The sequence below is a fragment of the Schistocerca piceifrons genome, chromosome 3 (genome assembly GCF_021461385.2).
Source record: "Schistocerca piceifrons isolate TAMUIC-IGC-003096 chromosome 3, iqSchPice1.1, whole genome shotgun sequence".
Lineage (NCBI taxonomy): Eukaryota > Metazoa > Arthropoda > Insecta > Orthoptera > Acrididae > Schistocerca > Schistocerca piceifrons.
Window position 1 is genome coordinate 108,903,877 of NC_060140.1, and position 21,381 is coordinate 108,925,257.

The 21,381-nt window shown below is 36.4% G+C and overlaps 1 protein-coding gene across 1 annotated transcript in view; it reads left to right on the plus strand.

The window, feature by feature from the left end:
* Window positions 1-21,381, plus strand: part of LOC124789901 (hemocytin-like) — a 543,737-nt gene that overhangs the window by 60,388 nt on the left and 461,968 nt on the right. The window contains exons 5-9 of the mRNA XM_047257418.1: window positions 102-264; window positions 5,954-6,081; window positions 15,830-15,925; window positions 18,001-18,192; window positions 18,922-19,135. Coding sequence (XP_047113374.1) covers window positions 102-264; window positions 5,954-6,081; window positions 15,830-15,925; window positions 18,001-18,192; window positions 18,922-19,135 — 793 coding nt within the window. The remainder of the gene's footprint in view (window positions 1-101; window positions 265-5,953; window positions 6,082-15,829; window positions 15,926-18,000; window positions 18,193-18,921; window positions 19,136-21,381) is intronic.

Here is a 21,381-nt window from a genome sequence, read left to right on the forward strand (position 1 = left end):
GTACTGTGGATCCTTTTTTTTATGAAATCAAATCTAGGAAGTAACTGTTGTGACTAGTAAAGTTTTATGTAACTGACATTTCCATTATACCATAATTACAGCCATCTGCCTACCAGCCTGTCAACACAATGGCATATGTGTATCACCTGGCAAGTGCAACTGCTCTGAGGGGTACACAGGCCCAAGGTGTCAGTTTGAGAAAAAGCCATGCCTCAACCAACCACCTAGAGCGGCCAATTCACGAAGGGTCTGCATTGGTGGAAAGTGAGTAACACTGTTTATATTTGCTGGCCTTATCAGTTTAGACTCGTATCTGTTTAGAACATTTATTATGTTTGCAGCAGATATTATTAGTTTGCCAGTGGCCCCTTCTGAATTATTGTTGTGAGTTTTATTCAGTGTAAGTCCTTTGCTTCATTTAAAGTTTAGACCGTATTTAATTTTTATTACTGGAGCCATTGTGTATTTCTTTTTCTAATGTTAATTGTAATTTTTAGTTTAACTCATAATTTCTGTATTGCTTCTATTTAAAAACCCTTTGTTATTGTTGTTGCAATAGTAACAAAAACAAATCCCTCTGCATAAGAAGAGAGCTAACTCTAAAATGACTTCTTAACAAATTGGTTCAATTTTTGGCATAATTTTAAGCTTTCACTCATTTTCTTCTTCAAGTGCCTCATTGTTAATCCCTGTATTTCTGGACTACAATAATTACATTCAATCAATATGTATATTACATACACTTAGGTGACAAAAGTCATGGGTTAGCAATACGCACATATACAGTTGATGGTAATATCATGTGTACCAGGTATAAAAGGTCAGTGCATTGGCAGAGCTCTCATTTCTACTCTGGTGAGTCATGTGAAAAGACCTCTGATGTGATTATGGTCGCACAATGGCAATTAACAGACTTTGAACATGGTATGATAATTGGAGCTTGTTGCATGGGACATTCCATATTGGAAATCATTAAGGAATTCAATATTCTGAGATCCTACAGTGTCAAGAGTATGCCAAGAATACCAAATTTCAGGCATTACTTCTCTCCAAGGACAACACAGTGACCAATGGCCTTCACTTAATGATTGAGAGCAGTGCCGTTTGCATAGAGTTGTCAATGCTAACAGACAAGCAGTGCTGTGTGAAATAACCGCAGAAATCAATGTAGGATGCACAAGGAACATATCTGTTAGGACAGTGTGGTGAAATTTAGTGTTAATGGGATTATGACATCAGACAGCCTACACGAGTGCCTTTGCTAACAGCACAGTATCACCTGCAGTGCCTTTCTTGGGCTCTTGACTATATCAGTTGGTCTCTAGGTGACTGGAAAATGGTGACCCGATTGGATGAATCCCAATTTCAAATGGTAAGATCTGATGATAGGTTTGAAATGTGGCACAGACCCCATGAAGCCTTTGGGGTGGTGGGTGGATAATAATATTGAATTTGCTTGTTCATCGCTGTCTTTTACAAGAACCTGAAAACTACTTTTATGGTCAGCCAGAAAGCGATGGAGAACGTACTGACAATAATTTCCAGTCTGCAAGTCCATTTTCTTCTTGTGCTGACTGAAAGAAAATGTTTCTACTCTCTATTTAGTCAGCAGGATCAGGAACTATGTTTATAAATAAAAGTTTTGAGCTCTAACTGAAAATCCCTGAGAGACACTATGAGAAGTTCAGAGGCGACCTCAATGGTAAGTTCCAATTAAAATGATTTTCCACCCTGACTTCTAATCATCAAAGTTAATTGCTCACCACAAAAATGGAAAATAATCTCACAACTTGCTATGCTTTTGTCAACATTGTTGGGGAATACAAACAGTTACTTCAGTGAAATCTAAATGATCCAGGACAGTGTACAGTCCTTGGAAGCCCACTTCCTACTCTTACTGAATGTGCTAATAGTAACAGTGTGGCTGTGACGTCATCTGAGGCAGAGCATAAGCCGGTGTATGACTGATGCAGACTGATTGATAGTTGGTTGGAAAGTGTGTGTCTCCACTGCCTCTCTGGCCATATTTGTATGTGGGTGTAGCAGACAGATGAACGAAACATCTGCTACCAACCATTCTATGCCTAGGTAGTAGCATCTAAATGGCTGCTTTCCTGGACACTTGTAATTTAATAACTCTTTTGTGAATCAAGGTACAATCTTTGTAATTTTTATAGTTACTGAGAATGCTTCAGCTCAACTGCATGTAAACTTTGCCGGCTAGAATTTTTAGAATGGAACCGACAGTATAACATGACCTCTGAACTACTACTTTAAGAGTCCTTGTATTGATTTTTATGTACACTAAAGTCTTGAAACTTGGTATATCTTTATTATTCAAAGGATAATCAAGTGCTGTCATTAGAAGTTTCTATCGTTAATACAAATGATACTTAATCTATTAAGGATGTTTTTTTCTGAGTTTAGTTTTTAGTAAATTACTTGAAAACTATTACAGGTAGCTTAATGGAGTCACACTAATGTTCTTACCTCAAACTGAGGCTACATACAAGTAATATTTAGCACCTTCAATCTTTTGTAAAAACGCTGATTTTGAGCAAAATATTGTTCCAATAAAGCTGAGACTTGTAACAGGTGATTGTGACATACATTTGCACATTCTGAACAATTTTTGGCTTTCTAGCTTTATCATTTACTGCCACTTTTTTTCTTAGAACAATGTTTTTAGTGAAACATATTCATCTAATTATTCTGAGATTTAACAATTTTAACATTTTTGGCAGCGGGCTTGGGTGGCATTACTGGCTAGGATGTAACAAACTTTAGTGTAGTGAAGCATATACTGGCAAAGTTTGGAAAAGTTATTTCAATTTTTAATTTCATCTTAGATTATGGCGAATACACAGGTATGTTATGATGACATAGTGGTAGTAGCAATGAACTGGCGTAAATCCCGGCACACTTTCTCACCTCTATATCTCTCAAATGATACAGTGCTTGTTTCACCACAAGCTGTGGAATGAAGTTGTTAACAAGGCACTGTGCAAACTGGCAGTGGCTCCATAGGTGTGGGTCCTCTAGTCCAACTGAGCCGATCATTGACTGGAAGTTATGTGTGGCAATTTGGAGAGCATTTGCAGCCATTCATGGACTTTGTGTTCCCAAACAATGTTGTCATGTCACTGGGCCACAGTTGTTCATGATTGGTTTGAAGAACATTCTGGACAGTTTGAGCAAATGATTTGGCCACTCACAGTGCCCGACATGCATCCCATTGAACATTATGGCACATTATCAAGAGGTCAGTCCGTGCACAACATCCTGCACTGTAACACTCTCACAATCATGGACCACTATAGAGGCAGGATGGCTCAACATTTCTGCAGGTGACTTCCAACAACTTGTTGAATTTATGCCACATCAAGTTACTGCACTATGCCAGGCAGGAGGAGGTTTGACATGATATTAGAAGGTATCCCATTACTTTTGTCACCTCCATGTATGATATTGCTATTTCTCATGCCTGGAAGTGACCTTTCCAGTAAAGGACATTCATAAAATACAAAGGAGTTACAATATAAATAGTGAAGTGAAAATAACAAGAATAAATGTGACTATTCTGATATGCACCATTTAAAGATTAAAATAATCTGTCACTGAAAGTAGCATTTCAGAATTATCAAGATTATTTCAAATACATGCAAGTAGAGACTAGAAGTAAACATAGTGCCACAATGTTAGAGAATTCAAGTAACACTAGAGTATGTGCTAGAAATTGCTATATAGATTGAGGGACAGATCATCTGCTCGAGTTTTTTGTTAAACAGGTATGTAGAGCATATGTGTGGCCCCAACTGACAACTAAGGGCTCTAACACAGGGAACAGAATAGAATTTTTATTGTCATTTGACATGTAATGTACAATAATTTGATTGAAACGTTGGGGATTCCTCAACGAATACAGTGGTATGCCTAGATGGTTTATATAAAAACAACATACATGTATGTTGAAAGAAAATGTGTATGCCCTAATGCATGTGCATGCACATTTAAACATAAAAAGCTAAATATGTGTTACATACTTTTCTTGAATTTTTCCACACTGCTATAGCATTTTCAAGTAATTTTCAGTGTTGTTTTTGTAGTTTACTCATAGCATATGGGTGTATATAAAAAGAACACATACCTACTTTAAAGAAGAACACAAACATACACAGAGATTAAAATGTAATAATAATATTAATAATAATAATAATAATATTATCTGCTTCTTGTTTTCCTTGTTTATAAAATCTTCCATGCTGTAATAACATTTGTTTTTTTTAAGTATTTTTCAATATTTACTTCTGTGCTTTCCAGCTTTCAGTTCTTAAACTTGGACTGTATTTTATTGCTAAGTTCCAAAGTCATGTAAAATTGGATATTTTCAAACAATCTAAGTCTGAGACAAGGTAACAGGTAGTGTGATCTGTGCCTTGTTTCATAAGTAAGTGTAACAGACTTTCCTCCAAAGCAAAGTATTTTTTTAGCTCAAAAGGAGTATTTTCATATATAAACATACAAGGAATTGTCATGAAGTCAAGGCACAGTTAGACAGTAAACAGAAGGCTTGCATACAACATGTCTGAAGTCATGGCTGTAGTAGTAAATTGTATAATTAAGTGGCACACTTTTCATAACATGCTATAAAGTAGTTTAGGTACCCCATACTTTCTTAGAAGCATGGAAACCTAGAATGTAAAAATGCCAATGAGTTTCCATTTAAACATGTATTTTCTGACACAACTGAGAAGGCCATCTGCAATAAGCAAACAATATCTGTGTGAAATCAAAATTTAATATTTTGACATCAGATTGGCATCATGAAAATTAAATTAATGTCTATAACTACAACATTATTAACTGGCAGATAATAACTGCCCTAAGACATAGAAAAGATTTGACTATGTCAGCTTCACCATATTTTATTGGAAATCTGGGATCCTGAGAATTAGAAGAACCAGCTACTTCAATTGATAAAATAGTAAAATCTTTTATTGATTCCTTTTAATATGTGAGTGGACTATTGTTCAACATATTATTCTGTTATATGTAAGCCCAATGCACAAGAAGTGTGCATTGGGTAAATAATAAAACACAAATATTCAATTGAGGAAAATTTACACAAAAAACAAACAAAAGCATTTCATCTGCAGCTAATGAAATATGAATCCCTCTTAGAAGCCCCATAATGATAAATCTTAATAACAGTATTGAAAGTTGTGAATCTCCTGAAATATTTGGTAAAAATTTGCCAGCTATTTTTGTTCCTTGCACAACGGTGCTGTAGAATTGTTTTATGTGTTTTGCTGTGTTTCAGAAAGTCACAGACATGTATAATTCTACCCTCAGCATCCTCTACTATTTTTGTTATTGCTGGCCTTGACCATAGTTTTGATTAAACATAAATTACTAACAATGAAGGAAAAGATAGATTGCTACTCACCGTAAAGAAAACACGTTAAAATACAGGCAGTCACAATTAAAAGACACTTACATAGAGCTTTCGGCCACAGACTTCACTAGTGAAAGAGAAACGCACATCATTCATACGCACAAGCAAGTATGCCTCATGCACACATGATCCACACCTACAGCATCTTGGACCAGAATGTTGTTGATATTCCTGTCATGAGTTTCCACTGTTTGACACACAAATTACTGCAGTACTAGTTGCCTAAGATACAGAGAAAAGACACGAATGAAAAAAAAAAAAAAAAAAAAAAAAATTCTGTTAAACATCTGCATGTAAGTGATCATGTGCCATCCAATGTTTCCAGCATGAATACTCATTGCTTTGTCTCTGTTTCACTTAGTAATTAAATACATATTATTGTTTTCTGAAAGCTATATTTTGAGAACCCTTTCCTATATTTGCCTTTTGGTAAGACTATATAAGACTATACATTAGTTATATGATATCCTATTATGACGATCTTAATTTTCTTACCAGAACCTGCACAATAACCTGTCTGGATCATCATCAATTTCCTGATGGCTCATCAGTAGCAAACCTTGTCTGCAAAGAAGGAGACTGGGTGCCTGCAAAACCAGATTGGGTACAGGTGCCTGACTGTGAACGTAAGTTAAGCACACTGGACAATTTTTTTGTTTTTTTTGTTTTTACATTTGTTGGCAGCATACATAAAATGTAAATCAACTTTTTTCCATTATTCATTTTGGTATTGCTCCATTCTCTTTACATGTCAAAACCATTTCAACCTATTCTTCTCAATACTCTCATTCAAATTTTCTACTCCAGTTTCTTTCCTAACATCTTCATTTCTCACTCTGTTACTACCCATTTTCCCAACATACTTCTTAGCAATTATGGCAGCACCCTACCCCAGACTAAGTCCTAACATTCTGGTAAAATCAATTGCCCTGTAGTACCCTTCTGCTAACTTCTGACACCATTCTTGTATTTTCCATTATCACACTTTCTAGATATTTAATGTTAATTTTTCTCTTGCCTTCTCTGTCTCTTCTGGTTACCATCACAGTATTGCTTTTCTCCATTCTGAACTTCATTCCATATATTTTGATTTTGTCATCTAAGATGTGTATTTGTTTTTGTACCTCCTAACTGTAGTTTCCGCACATCACAATATCATTGGAAAATAGCAGTGGATGTCAAGGATATTGGATGGTAGCTTTGTGGATCACTTCTGACACCCTTCTTGTAGATGTGAGTGACCTGTGCTTTCTTTAAACCACTGGGCACAGTCTTTTGTTCAAGGGCTCTGCAGTCAAATATAGTTAAAAAAAAAGGAGCTAACTCAGCTGAAAATTCAGAACAGAATCTGATAGGAATTCAGTCAGGCCTTAGAGCTTTGTTGATTTTTAGTGATTTCAGCTGTTTCTCAACACAGTTGACATTAACATCCATATAACTCATCTTTGCAATGGTGCAAGAATTAAGCTGTGGCAGTACTGCTGGATATTTGCATGTGTGTTAAGAATTCCTGCTTTTGCTTCACTACCCTCAAATTCAGTTTCTGTTTTGTCCATGACTGTCTGGACACTAATTTTGGTACCACTAACAGTCTTAATATATGATCATAATTTCTCACACATTGCTGTCTTGACAGCAAAACACGTTTCATTCAGCATCTCTCTTTCTATAGGCCCGCAGTTTATTTTGCCCCTACATGAAATAGTCTCAATTTCTTTAGAAGTTTCTTTGCTGTGACTGCGTTCCATGGAATGTCCTTCTTGTCATAAACTGTTTTAATAGGTACATATCTATTAAGTACACTGTCAGTTATTCTTTTTATCTCGAGAGACAGTTCTTACACAAGGCCCACTGCAGAGCTAAATGTTTAGTGTTCCGTACTGATATACAACACTACTCTCTCTTTATCTAGTTTGCTGAACATATAAATCCTTGTACATGTTTTAGTTGTTCTTTGTAGTTTGGTAGCCATCATTTCTGCAACTGCTCTGTGGTCTTGTCTGTCTTCATTGCATTAATTTTTTTATGATCACCTCCTTCAGTTCAACACAAATCATCCTCAGATTTGACTGCTTTGGTTACAAGAGTAACCTGTCTACTTATCAGCAGATTTGTAATTTTTTAATTTTTTCCCCTGTGACTAGCACGTAGATGTTGCTGATTGTTGGACTGTTTACTCTTGTACTGAAGCCATCAGATCTGAGGATGGTTCACAATGAACTGAAACTGTTCATTTTAAAAAAAATTAATGCAGTCAGGACAGATAGTAAAAAATATGTTTTAAGACCAGTGAGTGCAGAGTTTCCGCAAGGACATTAAGTCAATATATGTCTCATTATCACTGATACCAGTTTCAGTGTGCATATCCTCAAAGAATTCAGGCCTATTTGTTGCCATTATGTCCAATATACAATGATCAGCCAGAACATTATCACCACCGACCTACTATTGATATAAACTCATTCAGGCAATAACAGGGTCACCTGATGATGAATGACTGTTAGTCAAGACGTGCGCATGGTGCATGTAGAATCAGTGAGTGTGCTGTCTGTGTGTAGAATGGGGAAGGCACGTGATCTGTCTGAGTTTGCCAAAGGGCATATTGTGATGGCCAGGTGCTAGTGGAGTGCTGTGATGGCTGTCTTTAATACATGGGGAAACCATGTCCAGACATTGGGGAGTTGGTGGCCACCCCTCATTACATATGTCAGATGTCATAGGATGGGCATCTGGTAAAACAGGACAGGCGGCGAACTGTGTTGGAACTAACATTAGACTTTAATTCTGGGCAGAGTACAAGTGTGTCTGAACACACAGTACACCGAACACTCTTAACAATGGGCCTTTGCAGCCGACAACCAGTGCATGTGCCAGTGTTAACACAAGGACATTGGCAGCTATGACTGAAATGGGCACATGACCACTGCCACTGGATATTGGCACAGTGGCAGAGCCATGGTCTGATGAATCCTGATACCTTCTTCATCCCTCCCCAGAATTCACAAGAGTTAGGTGACTTACGTGTGCAGCTGTGATTCTAACTCCCTCCAGCGACCTACCAAGATCTCATTGCTTCCATGCCACGATGCATCGTTGCTGTTATCTGTGCCAAAGGTGGACATACCAACTACATCCCTGTAACCCTCCTAGCTTCAACCTTCATTAGTCATTGTCCTCACCCATCTAACCCCTTCCCTGTTTCCATTCCATCACTACACAGTCCTCTATTCTTCCAACATACCCAGTCTTTTACTTCTCTCCTTTTCCGCCACCCTCTCCCTCACCCCTTCCCCCACCCTCTGTCTAACTTCTTGACTGCACCTAGCTGCCCTACCATCTCTCCACCTCATCTTTGCACAGTCCCCAGTGGCACTTTACTGTACGACACCCCTACCCTGCTATCCCTCCCTGCCCCACAACAGCCTTCTCATCACTCCCTCCCAGTTGCCTCTCCCATAATTCACTGCTGCTGCTGCTCATAGTCTAGCTTCAGCTGCCAGAGAGCGTGGTCACGTGTGTGTGAGTTGCATTTGTGTGTGTGTGTGTGTGTGTGTGTGTGTGTGTGTGTGTGTGTGTGTGTGTGTCATCTATTTTTGATGAAGGCCTTGTTGGCCAAAAGCTTATTTTGCGACAGTCTTTTCGTTGTGCCTTTCAGCAACTCAGCATCTCCGCTATATGGTGAGTAGTAACTATCCTTTTCATAATATAGTTACATTCCATCTTGGATTTCCCATTGTTTGACTATCAGGTAGGTGGTCATAATGTTCTGGCTGGTCACTGTATTTCCATTATGAGTAGACCTCCATGCTGTCTGTTCTAGGTAATTTTTGGAGAACGCATTTAGTCCACCACTTACAAAATTATAATTTTCCCAGTTGACAGTTGGATGATTAAAGTGTCCTCACATGCTTCTCATAAAGTAAATAAACAACTCATTAGAATCAATCCTTATGAAAATAAAAATTAAGTATATTAAAACTGCAGTACAGTAAAATGCAAAATGTAGTAGCTTCATAATAATATACTGAGTTACGGAAGTAACAAAATGTGACAGTATTTGTGATTGTATAAGTGACTGGAGTATCAGTCTTACTGTTAACAATTTTATGACACTACAACTGGCCATTGGATGAATCAGTGTTTTGCTTAGATTCTGGGTCATACCCATAACACCACATCTTTTCATCTGCATCATTTATGATAAAAAGTCAGTTGTGACTCTTCTTTTAAATCTTGGTACACACTAACATGGATGGCACCCTTATACATTGTAAAGTGCACATGAGACAAATTTTGGTCCTATAATGTCACCTTTAAATCTTCGAACAAAATACTTTAATGTGTACCAAAGGATATTTCAGCCAGTTCCATACCAAATGTGAGTGTCCGAGGATATTAAACATTTACAAAGAAGGTCAACACTTATTATGGTCAAAGGTTTGTTTGATCCATGGGGGAGCATCATAGAGATGCTGAAAAACCAGGTCTAGCAGATCCATGAAGACAGACAACAACTGTCCCACGAAATCTCACTTTAAAAGTTTCAACAATCATCATTAAGTGAGGAATCTAGGTGTAACTACAACTGCCTACATGTCACTCCCATACAGACGATGAAGAAATATTAGACTAATTGAATACACAGAGGTGTTTAAGCAATCATTCTTCCTGTGCTCCATATGTGAAAGGAACAAAAATGCCCTAAGAAGTAGTACAATGCCTCTGACATACACTTCAAAGTGGATTACAGAGTATAGTTATAGATGTAAAAGTAAAATTGTTCTGTGCCCATATGATGTGAACACATGCCATTTTTTTTGTCTTGGCATAATCCACATCACTTCAGGCAGGGGAGTTACCTTCATAGTCTTAGATGTTATTGAATTTAGCATATGTTAAAATTCAGGAGTAAGTAAGAAACATGTATTTTTTTGTTTTCTCCACAAAATTCTTGCCTCAAGATACAGGCCTCCAAAGATAACACTGCAAACACCATTTTGAAGACGCAAATTTTGAATTTTTTTTTAAATGCTGTATCTCTGTAACAGTTCTAGATATTTTGTTACAAGGTTTTTTGTTTGAAAGATAATTGCTTTATGGTTACAATGGTATCCTCCATTTGGACATAGCTGTCAAAGTTCTTTTACTGTCACCTTTTGAATTTTCTTTATCATTTACAGTTTTTTTTTCTTTCAAAAATGCTAATCCAGAAAAGTTAGATTTTTTTCTGTTGATTAGCATGTAGTTCTATATTCTCTGTAAAATAGAGCTTTACTTTCAAGTGGGACTGGTTTTATTGTAAAAAATCATTTTTTTAACTGTCAAGGGTAATGTATGTCCTCACTGAGGTTGTTTCTTACTAATTTCTTTGTTACAGTGTTTACTTCTGCTGTCTTTGTTGCAGTTATTTCATATCACTTTCTTTGTTGCAGTTATTTCTTTTCATTTTCATTGTTGCAGGTATTTCTTACACTTTGTTGTAGTTTCTTGTCAGTTTCTTTGTCATGGCTGTTCATTGCAGGTTTCTGTATTGTAGTTTTTCAGTGTTAATTTGTTTACTTCTTTACTTCTAAGAAATCTGAGACCATCCAGTGAGTTCTGTGTTTTCATGAGGAATTTGCCAGTTGACACAGTAGCAGTGTGTTTTGTGAAAAGGACTGTTTGAAATGTCCTCTGACTGGGGCCACAGGAGAGTGAAATGTGCTGACTATTTGGATATCCATGAAAGTGCGATTAAAAAAAAAAAAAAAATTAAAAAAAAAGTATTTGTTCAGGTTGGTAATAAGTGTTCTCATTTGAAGACTCTGTTTCAAAGTGAAGATGTTTCCAGTGACAGCTTTTTGTGTTCTAAATGTTTTGATAGAATAACAAGATGATGCAGATTTCACATCAATAGAGGAAGAATTAAATACCCCAAATCAGTTAATTTCAGAGGTAGGTGTTAGTTCTGTTAAGAAACTGTGGTCTGTGAAGTCAAGTCATAAGCCTATGCATCAACAAAGTACAGAGAAAATACTAAATCTATGGATGAATACACTACAACAAAACTGACCACAACTACTTTTCAAAGTATAAACTCCATCTTCAGAAGAAAATGAACCAAAGCACTCTTGCACCTCTTGGCAGGAATTTTTCACAAATATCAATTCAGCTGTTGAATATTGTGCATCCTGCAGTGAAAAGGTGCAAGTTTTAACAATTACGCCAGAGACATTTTCAAAGAAAACAATTTTGAACCACATTCCACTAGTATCAAAGTACATGGTAGAAATGTGAGGTGTGTAAAAGGAGTCTTTGGAAAACCAGATCCCTATTATGGTCATCCTGTAGAAGCAGCACAAGTTCAAATAGTGCAGTCATTTTATCTGGAAGATAAATGAGACTGTTCTCGCCAGAGTGCAAGCAAAAAAGACAATATAACTGTAACAGTTGAAGGTCAAAAAGTTGTGAAAGTGAAGTGGTACATGACTCGCAGTATTAAACATACTTTTGCAATTTATAAGAGCAACTATACAACTTCACATATTGGAAAATCAGAATTTTATGCACTACGACATAAGTGGGTAGTTCCATACCCACCTAGAGATGTCTGTTTATGTGTGTACTGGGCAAATTTTGAACTTTGTGTGGTAACTTTGAAGAACTTACTGGAGCACATGACATATGACATCCTGGTTGGGCATATGAAGTCATTAGTAGTTTGTGACGTAAAGTGAGAGACTTTGTTTCAAGAATGTGTTGACTGCCCTGGAAAGAGAGGACTGTCTTTACAGACACTTGGCCTGGAAGGTGTAGCAGATAACTCTGCAGAAATTACATATGCAACGTGGGAGTAAAATAAACTAATTAAGAAAACTGTTGCCTTTGACAGTATTATTGATAAACTTGGTAAATGGTCAGTGAAAGCAGCTGAAGAATTTGCAACAACAACACATTGCAGAAGTGAAAGGGTGTGTACAGTGCTTCACTGTGATTTTGCTGAGAACTGGTCTGTAATTCTCCCACAAGAATTACAAAGAGTATCATTGGAGTAATGGCCAGGTTTCAATTTTTACGGTAGTGATATATTTTCAAAACAAGACCACAAGTGTTGCAGTTATAAGTGATGACACAGGACATGACTCAGCACATGCTTTGCTAGCAATGCACAAAATTCTTTAACTGCAAACAGAGGCAGAAAAGATCATCATTATTTCTGATGGTGCTCCTAGTCATTTTAAAAATTGCTACCAGCTGTTTGAGTTGAGTAAGTCACTTGTGCCAGCTGACAGGGTATCAGAGCTACTGGTCATAGGAAGGGGCCTTGTGATTGTGTAGGAGGCCTGTTGAAGCACCATGCTACAAAACATAACATTACCAGACCAAATACCTCTGCGATTCAGAATGCTGAGGATATTACAAGAGTCCCGAAATCTTACACATCCACAGCACTCATTCTTTTGTCCAAAGAGGAAATCAAAGAATTCTGTGAGCAGAAAAAAGAAGAATGGTCCAAACAAACTACTCATGTGAAAGGAATTCAAAAGACACATTTTTGGACTTGAAGTGATGGGCGAACTCATATTGCATGCATTTTTAAGAGCAAGAAAGAAGAAATTTCATTTGTTCGGCCAACACCTCAGAAACAGCAGGATAATATTCCGATTCACAATATGAGAAGGGGGATGTTTGTGGTGCGTGTGTATGACTGTGACTGGTGGACTGCAGAGATTATAGACACCAGGTATGAGTTAAACAAAACTGTAGTGAACTTTATGCAACCGCATGGACCAGTTGCTGGATATAGGTTTCCAGCTAAAGGACAGCAACAACGCCGTCAGTGTTCACTTCCTGTTCACAATGTTTTGAAGACTGTAAGTGCTCCAGTTCCTATTGGTCCAACAGGAAGGCATCACTCTATATCAAAAGGGCAAATTTCAGAATAAAACAGAGTACATAGAAGTTGTATAAACTGAAACCCTTAAGTCTTTGGACCTTTCACACACATTTTGGAATCATTTAAAATGCTTGAAAAATGAGTCTCTTACGCATCTTTCAGAACTAAAATTATGTTAATTAATGCTGGGTTTTGATTTTTATGAGCCTGTTATTTTATAATATGGTAATAAAATGGATTTATGTATGGCAAAAATTTCAATTTTTTATCAAACCTTTTCAACCTAAAAGTGGAAGATCTCCTTTTCATGGGATGTAGAACTATCAGGTGTTAATCAACAACAAAAAATCATAATTTTATGGACTGGCATTTTTGAGAAAAAAATACTTAAATTAAAAAAAAAAAATTAGAATGCTGTAGTAAAAGAACTTTGAAAAATAGGTCCTAATGGAGGATTTCTTTGTAATCATAAAGCAATTGTCTTTCAAATAAAAAATCCATCAGAATATCTAGAACTGTTTCAGATATACAGTATTTTAAAATTGTTTCCAAAATTCGCATCTTCAAAATGGTATGTGTAGTGTCATGTTTTAAGGGCTGTATCTCGGAGCAGAAATTTATTTGGAGAAAACAAAAAAATACATGTTCCCTACTTAGTGCTTCATTTTAATATATGCTAAGTTCAATAACATCCGAGATTGTGAAGGTAAGATTTTTTTCCTAGCCTGCCTGAACTGTTATGGACTATGCCTCTTAGAGGTCATGGGACAGTTAATCATCAATGGCAATCTGACCACTTTTAAAACAAGGAAAACATTTATAAACTTATGTCTGAGTCAATATTTCTTATTTAATTGCTACAAGCAGTATGTGAAACTAGAACTAGAAAACCTTAGCCATCTGGAAAGGAATACTAGTTACTTCTGGGTGTCATCTCATATGATATTCAACGTATCACTTTATAATATACACATCTATTATTAAAAGATTGTGTTGTTTGATTGTGTGCTCAACATTAAATTGTATTCAACATTTTATAACATTCAGTCATCATATGTGCTATATCTGTGACTAGCCAAATATCTGCACATGGCATAAAAACCCAGGAGACAACTGGGTGAAGCCACAAGTTGGAAGTGCCACCTATGGAGGAGAACACAATACCAAGCAGTAGTCCAGCTGAAGATGGCTGACTGTTGGTAGACAAGACACAGACTAGCACAAGCATAAAATAACCTGTGTAACAATGGTGTAAGGTGCAAAAGTAGAAACCTTTACCACAATGATGTTAAGGTGCTAAGAAGAAAGAGTCTCCAACAGCCTATCAACGTTCAGTAGTGTTCTAACCACTCTGCTGTGAATGCTGTAGTTAATGTGAGCATTAAACGTAATCAAAGTGTGCTCTTTAGAGAAGTTCTATTCCAGTTGTTGCAAGTTGTCATTGCCGATGGTGGTGGTAAGTTACAAATTGTGCATAAGAGAGCAAAGGACATAATTTGTAGGCTATACGCTTTTTTAAAGTGCAAAACACACACATGCATGTACTATAACTGTCACTTGGAATCGGCAGCAATTAAATCCCTATACATGCCTCGACATGTGTAGACCACCATTGTTTGTGGATTGGACTGTAGTAACTAACAATATCAGATGTGAGTACAGAACTGCCTGACCGTTTGCTGGGCAGCCATACTTATAATGGCTGTGAGGAACGCTATTGACCAGCGTATTTATGTGGTGTGACAGATGGTGCACTCGTAGTGCTGCAGTGATACAGTGCCCTCTAACAGCCTTCTACAGCCTTTTCCTCCAGCAGGCATTGATCTTCCAGGGAGCCCCATACCAGAGTATGCTCAATGCATTACTTTTCCTCTTAAACCATGGTCTTTTTACAGATGTAATTTGCCATTTCATTTCTTTCAGTCATTGGACTTCTGGAAGGTGTTTATAGTTATTTTTGGGTTCCCTTTCATATGATATTCAATTGTGTGTACAACATCAAACTGTATTCAGTATTACCTAGAGAAAAGAATGCACTGAATATGCTATATTGCTCAGACACTGGACTCATATTTGTGAGGACAGTGGTTCAAATCCCTGTTCAGCCATTCATACATCAAACTGTATTCAGTATTACCTAGAGAAAAGAATGCACTGAATATGCTATATTACTCAGACACTGGACTCTTATTTATGAGGACAGTGGTTCAAATCCCTGTCCAGCCATTCAGATGTAGGTTTTCAGTGGTTTCCCCTAAATTCCCAAAGGTTATGGCAGGGGGTTTCTTTGACAGGGCACAGCCAATTTCGTCCCTCTTCCTTCCCTGATCTGAGACTGTCTCTGTTTCTAATGATCTTGATGGTGATGAGAAAGTAAATCCTAACTCCGTTTCCTTTTTAGAGTAGAAGTATTCCATGAGTATGGCATTTTACTTAGAGTTATAAGTTTGTTAAATATAATGTGATTTTTTATTTAAAAACATATTGTTTCTTTGCAGCGATCTGCGATCCTCCATGCCAGAATGGTGGTAGCTGCCTCACTTTCAATGTCTGTCTTTGCCCCCAAGATTACAGAGGACCACAATGTCAATACTGTAAGTTAATGTGTTGCTAGCTGTTTTGTGTTTTATAGCTGTTTTGTGTTTGTGGACAGGTATTCATTAAGAGAAATAAATTTTAATGTTGCTCAAAACATTGTTCAGTGGGAATAACTGTCAGAGGTCTTTGTTTAGGATGTGATGTATCAATTCTAAATTTGAAGGCTCAGTTGCAAACTGCAGTAGTTATGAATTCAAAATTAATAAACGGAAAGTACTCCATGCTGGATGTGAAGAAAGGTTATGAGCTGAGGAATTGAAATGCAAATGGCCATCCGTGGGATGTCAAAATGTTAAATGAGCAGGCATAAACACAAATCAATAATTGGATACATAGGGCAGGTGAGGGTGGGGGTGGAATATTAACCATTTTATTTCCCCACATGATGGAGTCAGTGTTATGTGTAATTGTGGTTAGCTGGTGCGATGTCTCCAGCAGAATCTCACTGGGTATCATGTGGCCATTGTTTGACAGCCCGGAGCCTGTATCTTCATATACTATGTCTTTGAACATAGAACTCTGGGCAGCTTAACTCCTGCCTCCTTCTGCACTTCCTGTCTAATTCATGTCCAGGTACAACACCAACTGACAGCCAGTGTGATGTTACAAAGCTTGTTTTTGTTTAGGAAGCAAGAAATTCATTTATAATGATGCATTGCCACTGGTACATAATTATGTGTACAAAGAAAAACTGCTATTGCTTAAATTATATATTAATTTAATCATAATGTTTCCATATTTGGTGCTCTTTCATTGAGTTGCGAATTCAAATTATTTTCTGATTAAGGAGAGCTATGATTTGATATTCTCCTTCTCTCGTTGCAGTAACATAACTGTATAACTTACTGTGTGGCTGGGTACATGTAACCTTTTTTTGAATGTATGTTTGAGCAACATTAGATTTTGCATATATAAGAAGGAAGCTCTACTATTCATTGTTATTCTATTTTGCTTCGTTATTTGAAATGGGGCAAATGAATTGGAGAGGCTAAGAACTGTATACCATATTGCCATGTGCTGGAACTATAAAAATTGGTATGTGTGTAAATATTAAATATTATTCTTGAGTCATTAACTACTGCTTAAGTTCATGATATGGCTCAAGCAGTGCACACAAAATATCCAAAATTTACAAATATTATATTCGATAATTAATACTCACAGTAATATAAACATTACAAGTTTTGGCCAATTGTACCATCATTTTACAAGTGAATTTTATACTAATTGTCATAAGATGATTAAACAAAATGGAGCAAACTATCAATATTGGTGTATGTTATCAATAAGCTTTTATACATGTTGATGTTTTGCCCCTGTTAGAATGAACACTATGACAAATAGTGTAATAATGACATGTCAGTGGCCATAACCCACTGAAATTGGTATTCTGTATATTGCTTTGAACAATTGTGATAGAATAAAAACCATTTGCAAATTGTAGTAACTAGAGTGTTGTTTCTCCAGTAGGTAGTATGACATTATTTATGTCCAATGGTAACTTCTGAATTGTGCACTTCACATCATGAATTTTATAATGTTGGTCATGACACCTCAGCCTTAGTCTGGGGTCCATTGTAGAGGATTAGTAATGTTCATATTAAAGATGTAACATTTATTTTATACACTGTATATGACCCCTGGCATCAGGAATCTGACAAGTGACAACTAGTTTTGATTTACAAAAACCACTAAAACATTTTTGGCTACATTAAACCAGGTCATAGGTATATCATAATAGAACCATATGTTAAGAAGCAGTGTGTGCTGTAGCAGATGAGACAAAAGATGTAGCTGTTTGGAAAATAGTTTGTCCCAAAAATAATAAAATAATAATAATAATAGTGGTAATAATGTTTATTTCAAATGCTTAAATCGAGCGAGTATTGCTTTTTAGAATGACAGTGTTATGAAAGGAAGGAAATAAATGAAATAAATACAAATACCAGGACCTATAGAGATGTAAGAATTACTACTAACTGCTCAGTATATGTCACTGATATTGTGTAGTGATTATGGATTTTAGCAAGTAGCAGACTTATAATACTTACCTTTCTGTTTTCCTTTTTAGTGGCTGATGCCTGTACTCCTCAAAATCTGAAATTCAATGGGCAGTATACCTGTCATCAATCTGGTAACCGCTTTGCATGTTCAATATCCTGTCCTCCAGGAGGACGATTCAGTGAACCACCTGCTGAAGAATACATCTGTGACTATGCGACTGGAGCCTTTAGCCCACCCAATATACCACAGTGCCAGTACGGTAAATATCACAGTACTCTCAATTCAAGCTGTAAATCTAACTCAGTTACAGTGTCAAACAGTGTAAAATTCAGGATGGAATACTACAATATGAAAAAGGGTTGATTGCTACTCTCCATATAAAGGAGTCATTGAGTGGCTGACAGGCACATTGAAGGAAGACTGAAAGCTGTTTGATATCATCAGCTATCAGACCATGTCCTTCATCAGTTGCAGACAAAACACACATATGTTTAAACACGCATAACTCACACACATGACCATTGTCGTCTTTGGGTGCTAAGGCCAAACCACAGAACACCAAAAGTAAAAGAAGATCAAAAATGAAAGAAATGCATTGTAACATGGCCTTGTATTTCTTTTATTTTTTGTGTTCTGTTGTCAAGCCATAGTGCCTGTAGACAAAAAATGGCTCTGAGCACTATGGGACTTAACTTCAGAGGTGACTGTAGACAACAGAGGCCATATATGTGAGTTACGCGTGTGTAAATGTGTATGTGTTTTGTTTGCAATTGACAAAGACTTTGTCCAAGAGCTAGTAATATCAAGCTATCTTCTTTCAGTGTACCTGTCAGCCATCCAACATGTGATGAGTAGGAATCTATTGCATTTCGTTATATATTCGTTACGTTGTTTCTTTTGATGAATGTTCCATTCTTGTCTGACTCTTGCATTTAATTTGCACTCATTTGTGTATTGTTGTAAATTTAATAATTTATATAACTTACAGATTCTCTAGTGGAAATGCTTCCATCTGAATTCCTGGAGTCCCATTCCCAGATTTTTAGTAACAAGACCACTTTTTTGGGTACAATACCACATGAATGGAGTCCCCTTGATTTCAACAGCAGGACACCAGCTGTAATTTTCCATAACCCACTACCAGGAGACTGTTTCACTTGGTCAGGAAGCCATTTTAAGACATTTGATGGAAAAATTATAAGGTATGTTGTTATATCATTATAATTATATTCTTCTTAAGATAGCCAATGGTCTGATTTTTCCCAAACCATATTTAGTTTGCTTGAATCTAGACTGTGTGCTATTAATGATATTTGTTAGCATAAAACTATTTAGTATTAAATGTAAAGCAGTATTTATTACTAAGTATAATAAAATTTCAGGCAAAAGAATATTGTCTGAATACATACTTCTGAAATAAAACAAACCTCAAAGTGAGATGATAGACAACAATTTTTTTTTTTAATGAATGGTCAGTATTTTCCATTTAACTTATTGCTGTTTGTCATCCTGCATCCATTGTTCCTCCATTTGGTCCTCCTAGTATGGACAGTTCAAAGTACAAAGAAAAGAATATATATAAGAAGAATTGACCCATACATACAGTACACACAGTCAGGTTACAATTACTCCTTACTCAGCTGAAGAAATTAAGAGTGTAATTAACCCCCAAAACCTTGAACTCTCATTTAGTTGACAACATCTCAACTAAAGTACTAAAATCCTATTCTACATATATATATAATATTGCAAATCACATATGCAACACATCACTAACACAGGGACTATTTCCAGACAAACTGACATATGGTATTGTCAGACACCTTTACAGGAAAGATGGTGTGACAGATTAATAATTACTGAACAATCTCACCACTTACCTGGAATGTTCTGGGAAAAAAGTATGTGCACAATAACCATAACACAAGTCTTTTGTGAATTGTGTTTTATTCATCTCATGGCATACATTTGCAATCCGTTTGGTTTGCATACAGGAGACATGTCAAAAATTTATAAAACAGTTACAATGATTTTTACATTAATAAATAATAGCACTATCATATATAACAACACTATAAGGATATTTCTTGAAATGTGAAATGCATTGCATCCAGCACAAATTTCCAGTTTGTCCCACACAAACTCTTCCAATGAGTAATCAACACTTCAGTGTCAGTACCTCATATAGCTTTCTTTTAAGTGATCCTAAAATCATCTGCATCATCTTGTTCCCTTTTAATTTATTACAAATTTTCATTCACATGTATTGAGGTCCCTGGGCATACAATCTGAGGTGGTGGGTGGGGAGCATAACATTTCATTTGTTTCTAGTATCATGTGAATGGACAAAATGGTTTCCCTCAAATAATTCATGTCTGGCATACAAAAATATAATAATCTCATATATGTATAAGGGTGGCAGAGTTAATATTTTAAGTTTTCTAAATAATGGTCTACATGGTTCTTTGTCATTTGCAGTGCACATATTTCGAATGATTTTTTTCTCTCGAAATAAGATGGTCAGTGCACAAGAACCATAACACATGTCTCTCAAAATAAGATAGTCAGTCTCAATTTGAATTTCAAGATGATATCTACACAGAACATGTGATTTTTCAGTTCACAAATTGTGTTATACAAAATTTTAATAATAAAATATTGCTATCTGGTCTCTTTTGTGATTTGTCAAAAGCATTTGATTGTGCAGTTCACAGTATTCTCCTATAAAAGCTAAAATGCTATGATATTAGAGATCTTGCTGATATCTAGTTTTCATCCTCTGTAACTAAAAGGGTGCAGCTTGTTGCCTTGCTGCATTATAAAACTCAGGGAATGTGCTTTATCTGAAAACTACCTTGAGCAGTTAAACAGAGAACTGACTCGTGGTGATAACATATTAGACCTTCTGGTGACAAACAGACCCGAACTATTTGAAACAGTTAACGCAGAACAGGGAATCAGCGATCATAAAGCGGTTACTGCATCGATGACTTCAGCCGTAAATAGAAATATTAAAAAGGGTAGGAAGATTTTTCTGTTTAGCAAAAGTGACAAAAAGCAGATTACAGAGTACCTGATGGCTCAACACAAAAGTTTTGTCTCAAGTACAGATTGTGTTGAGGATCAGTGGACAAAGTTCAAAACCATCGTACAATATGCGTTAGATGAGTATGTGCCAAGCAAGATCATAAGAGATGGAAAAGAGCCACCGTGGTACAACAACCGAGTTAGAAAACTGATGTGGAAGCAAAGGGAACTTCACAGTGAGCATAAACATAGCCAAAGCCTTGCAGACAAACAAAAATTATGCGAAGCAAAATGTAGTGTGAGGAGGGCTATGCGAGAGGCGTTCAATTAATTCGAAAGTAAAGTTCTATGTACTGACTTGGCAGAAAATCCTAAGAAATTTTGGCCTTATGTCAAAGCGGTAGGTGGATCAAAACAAAAT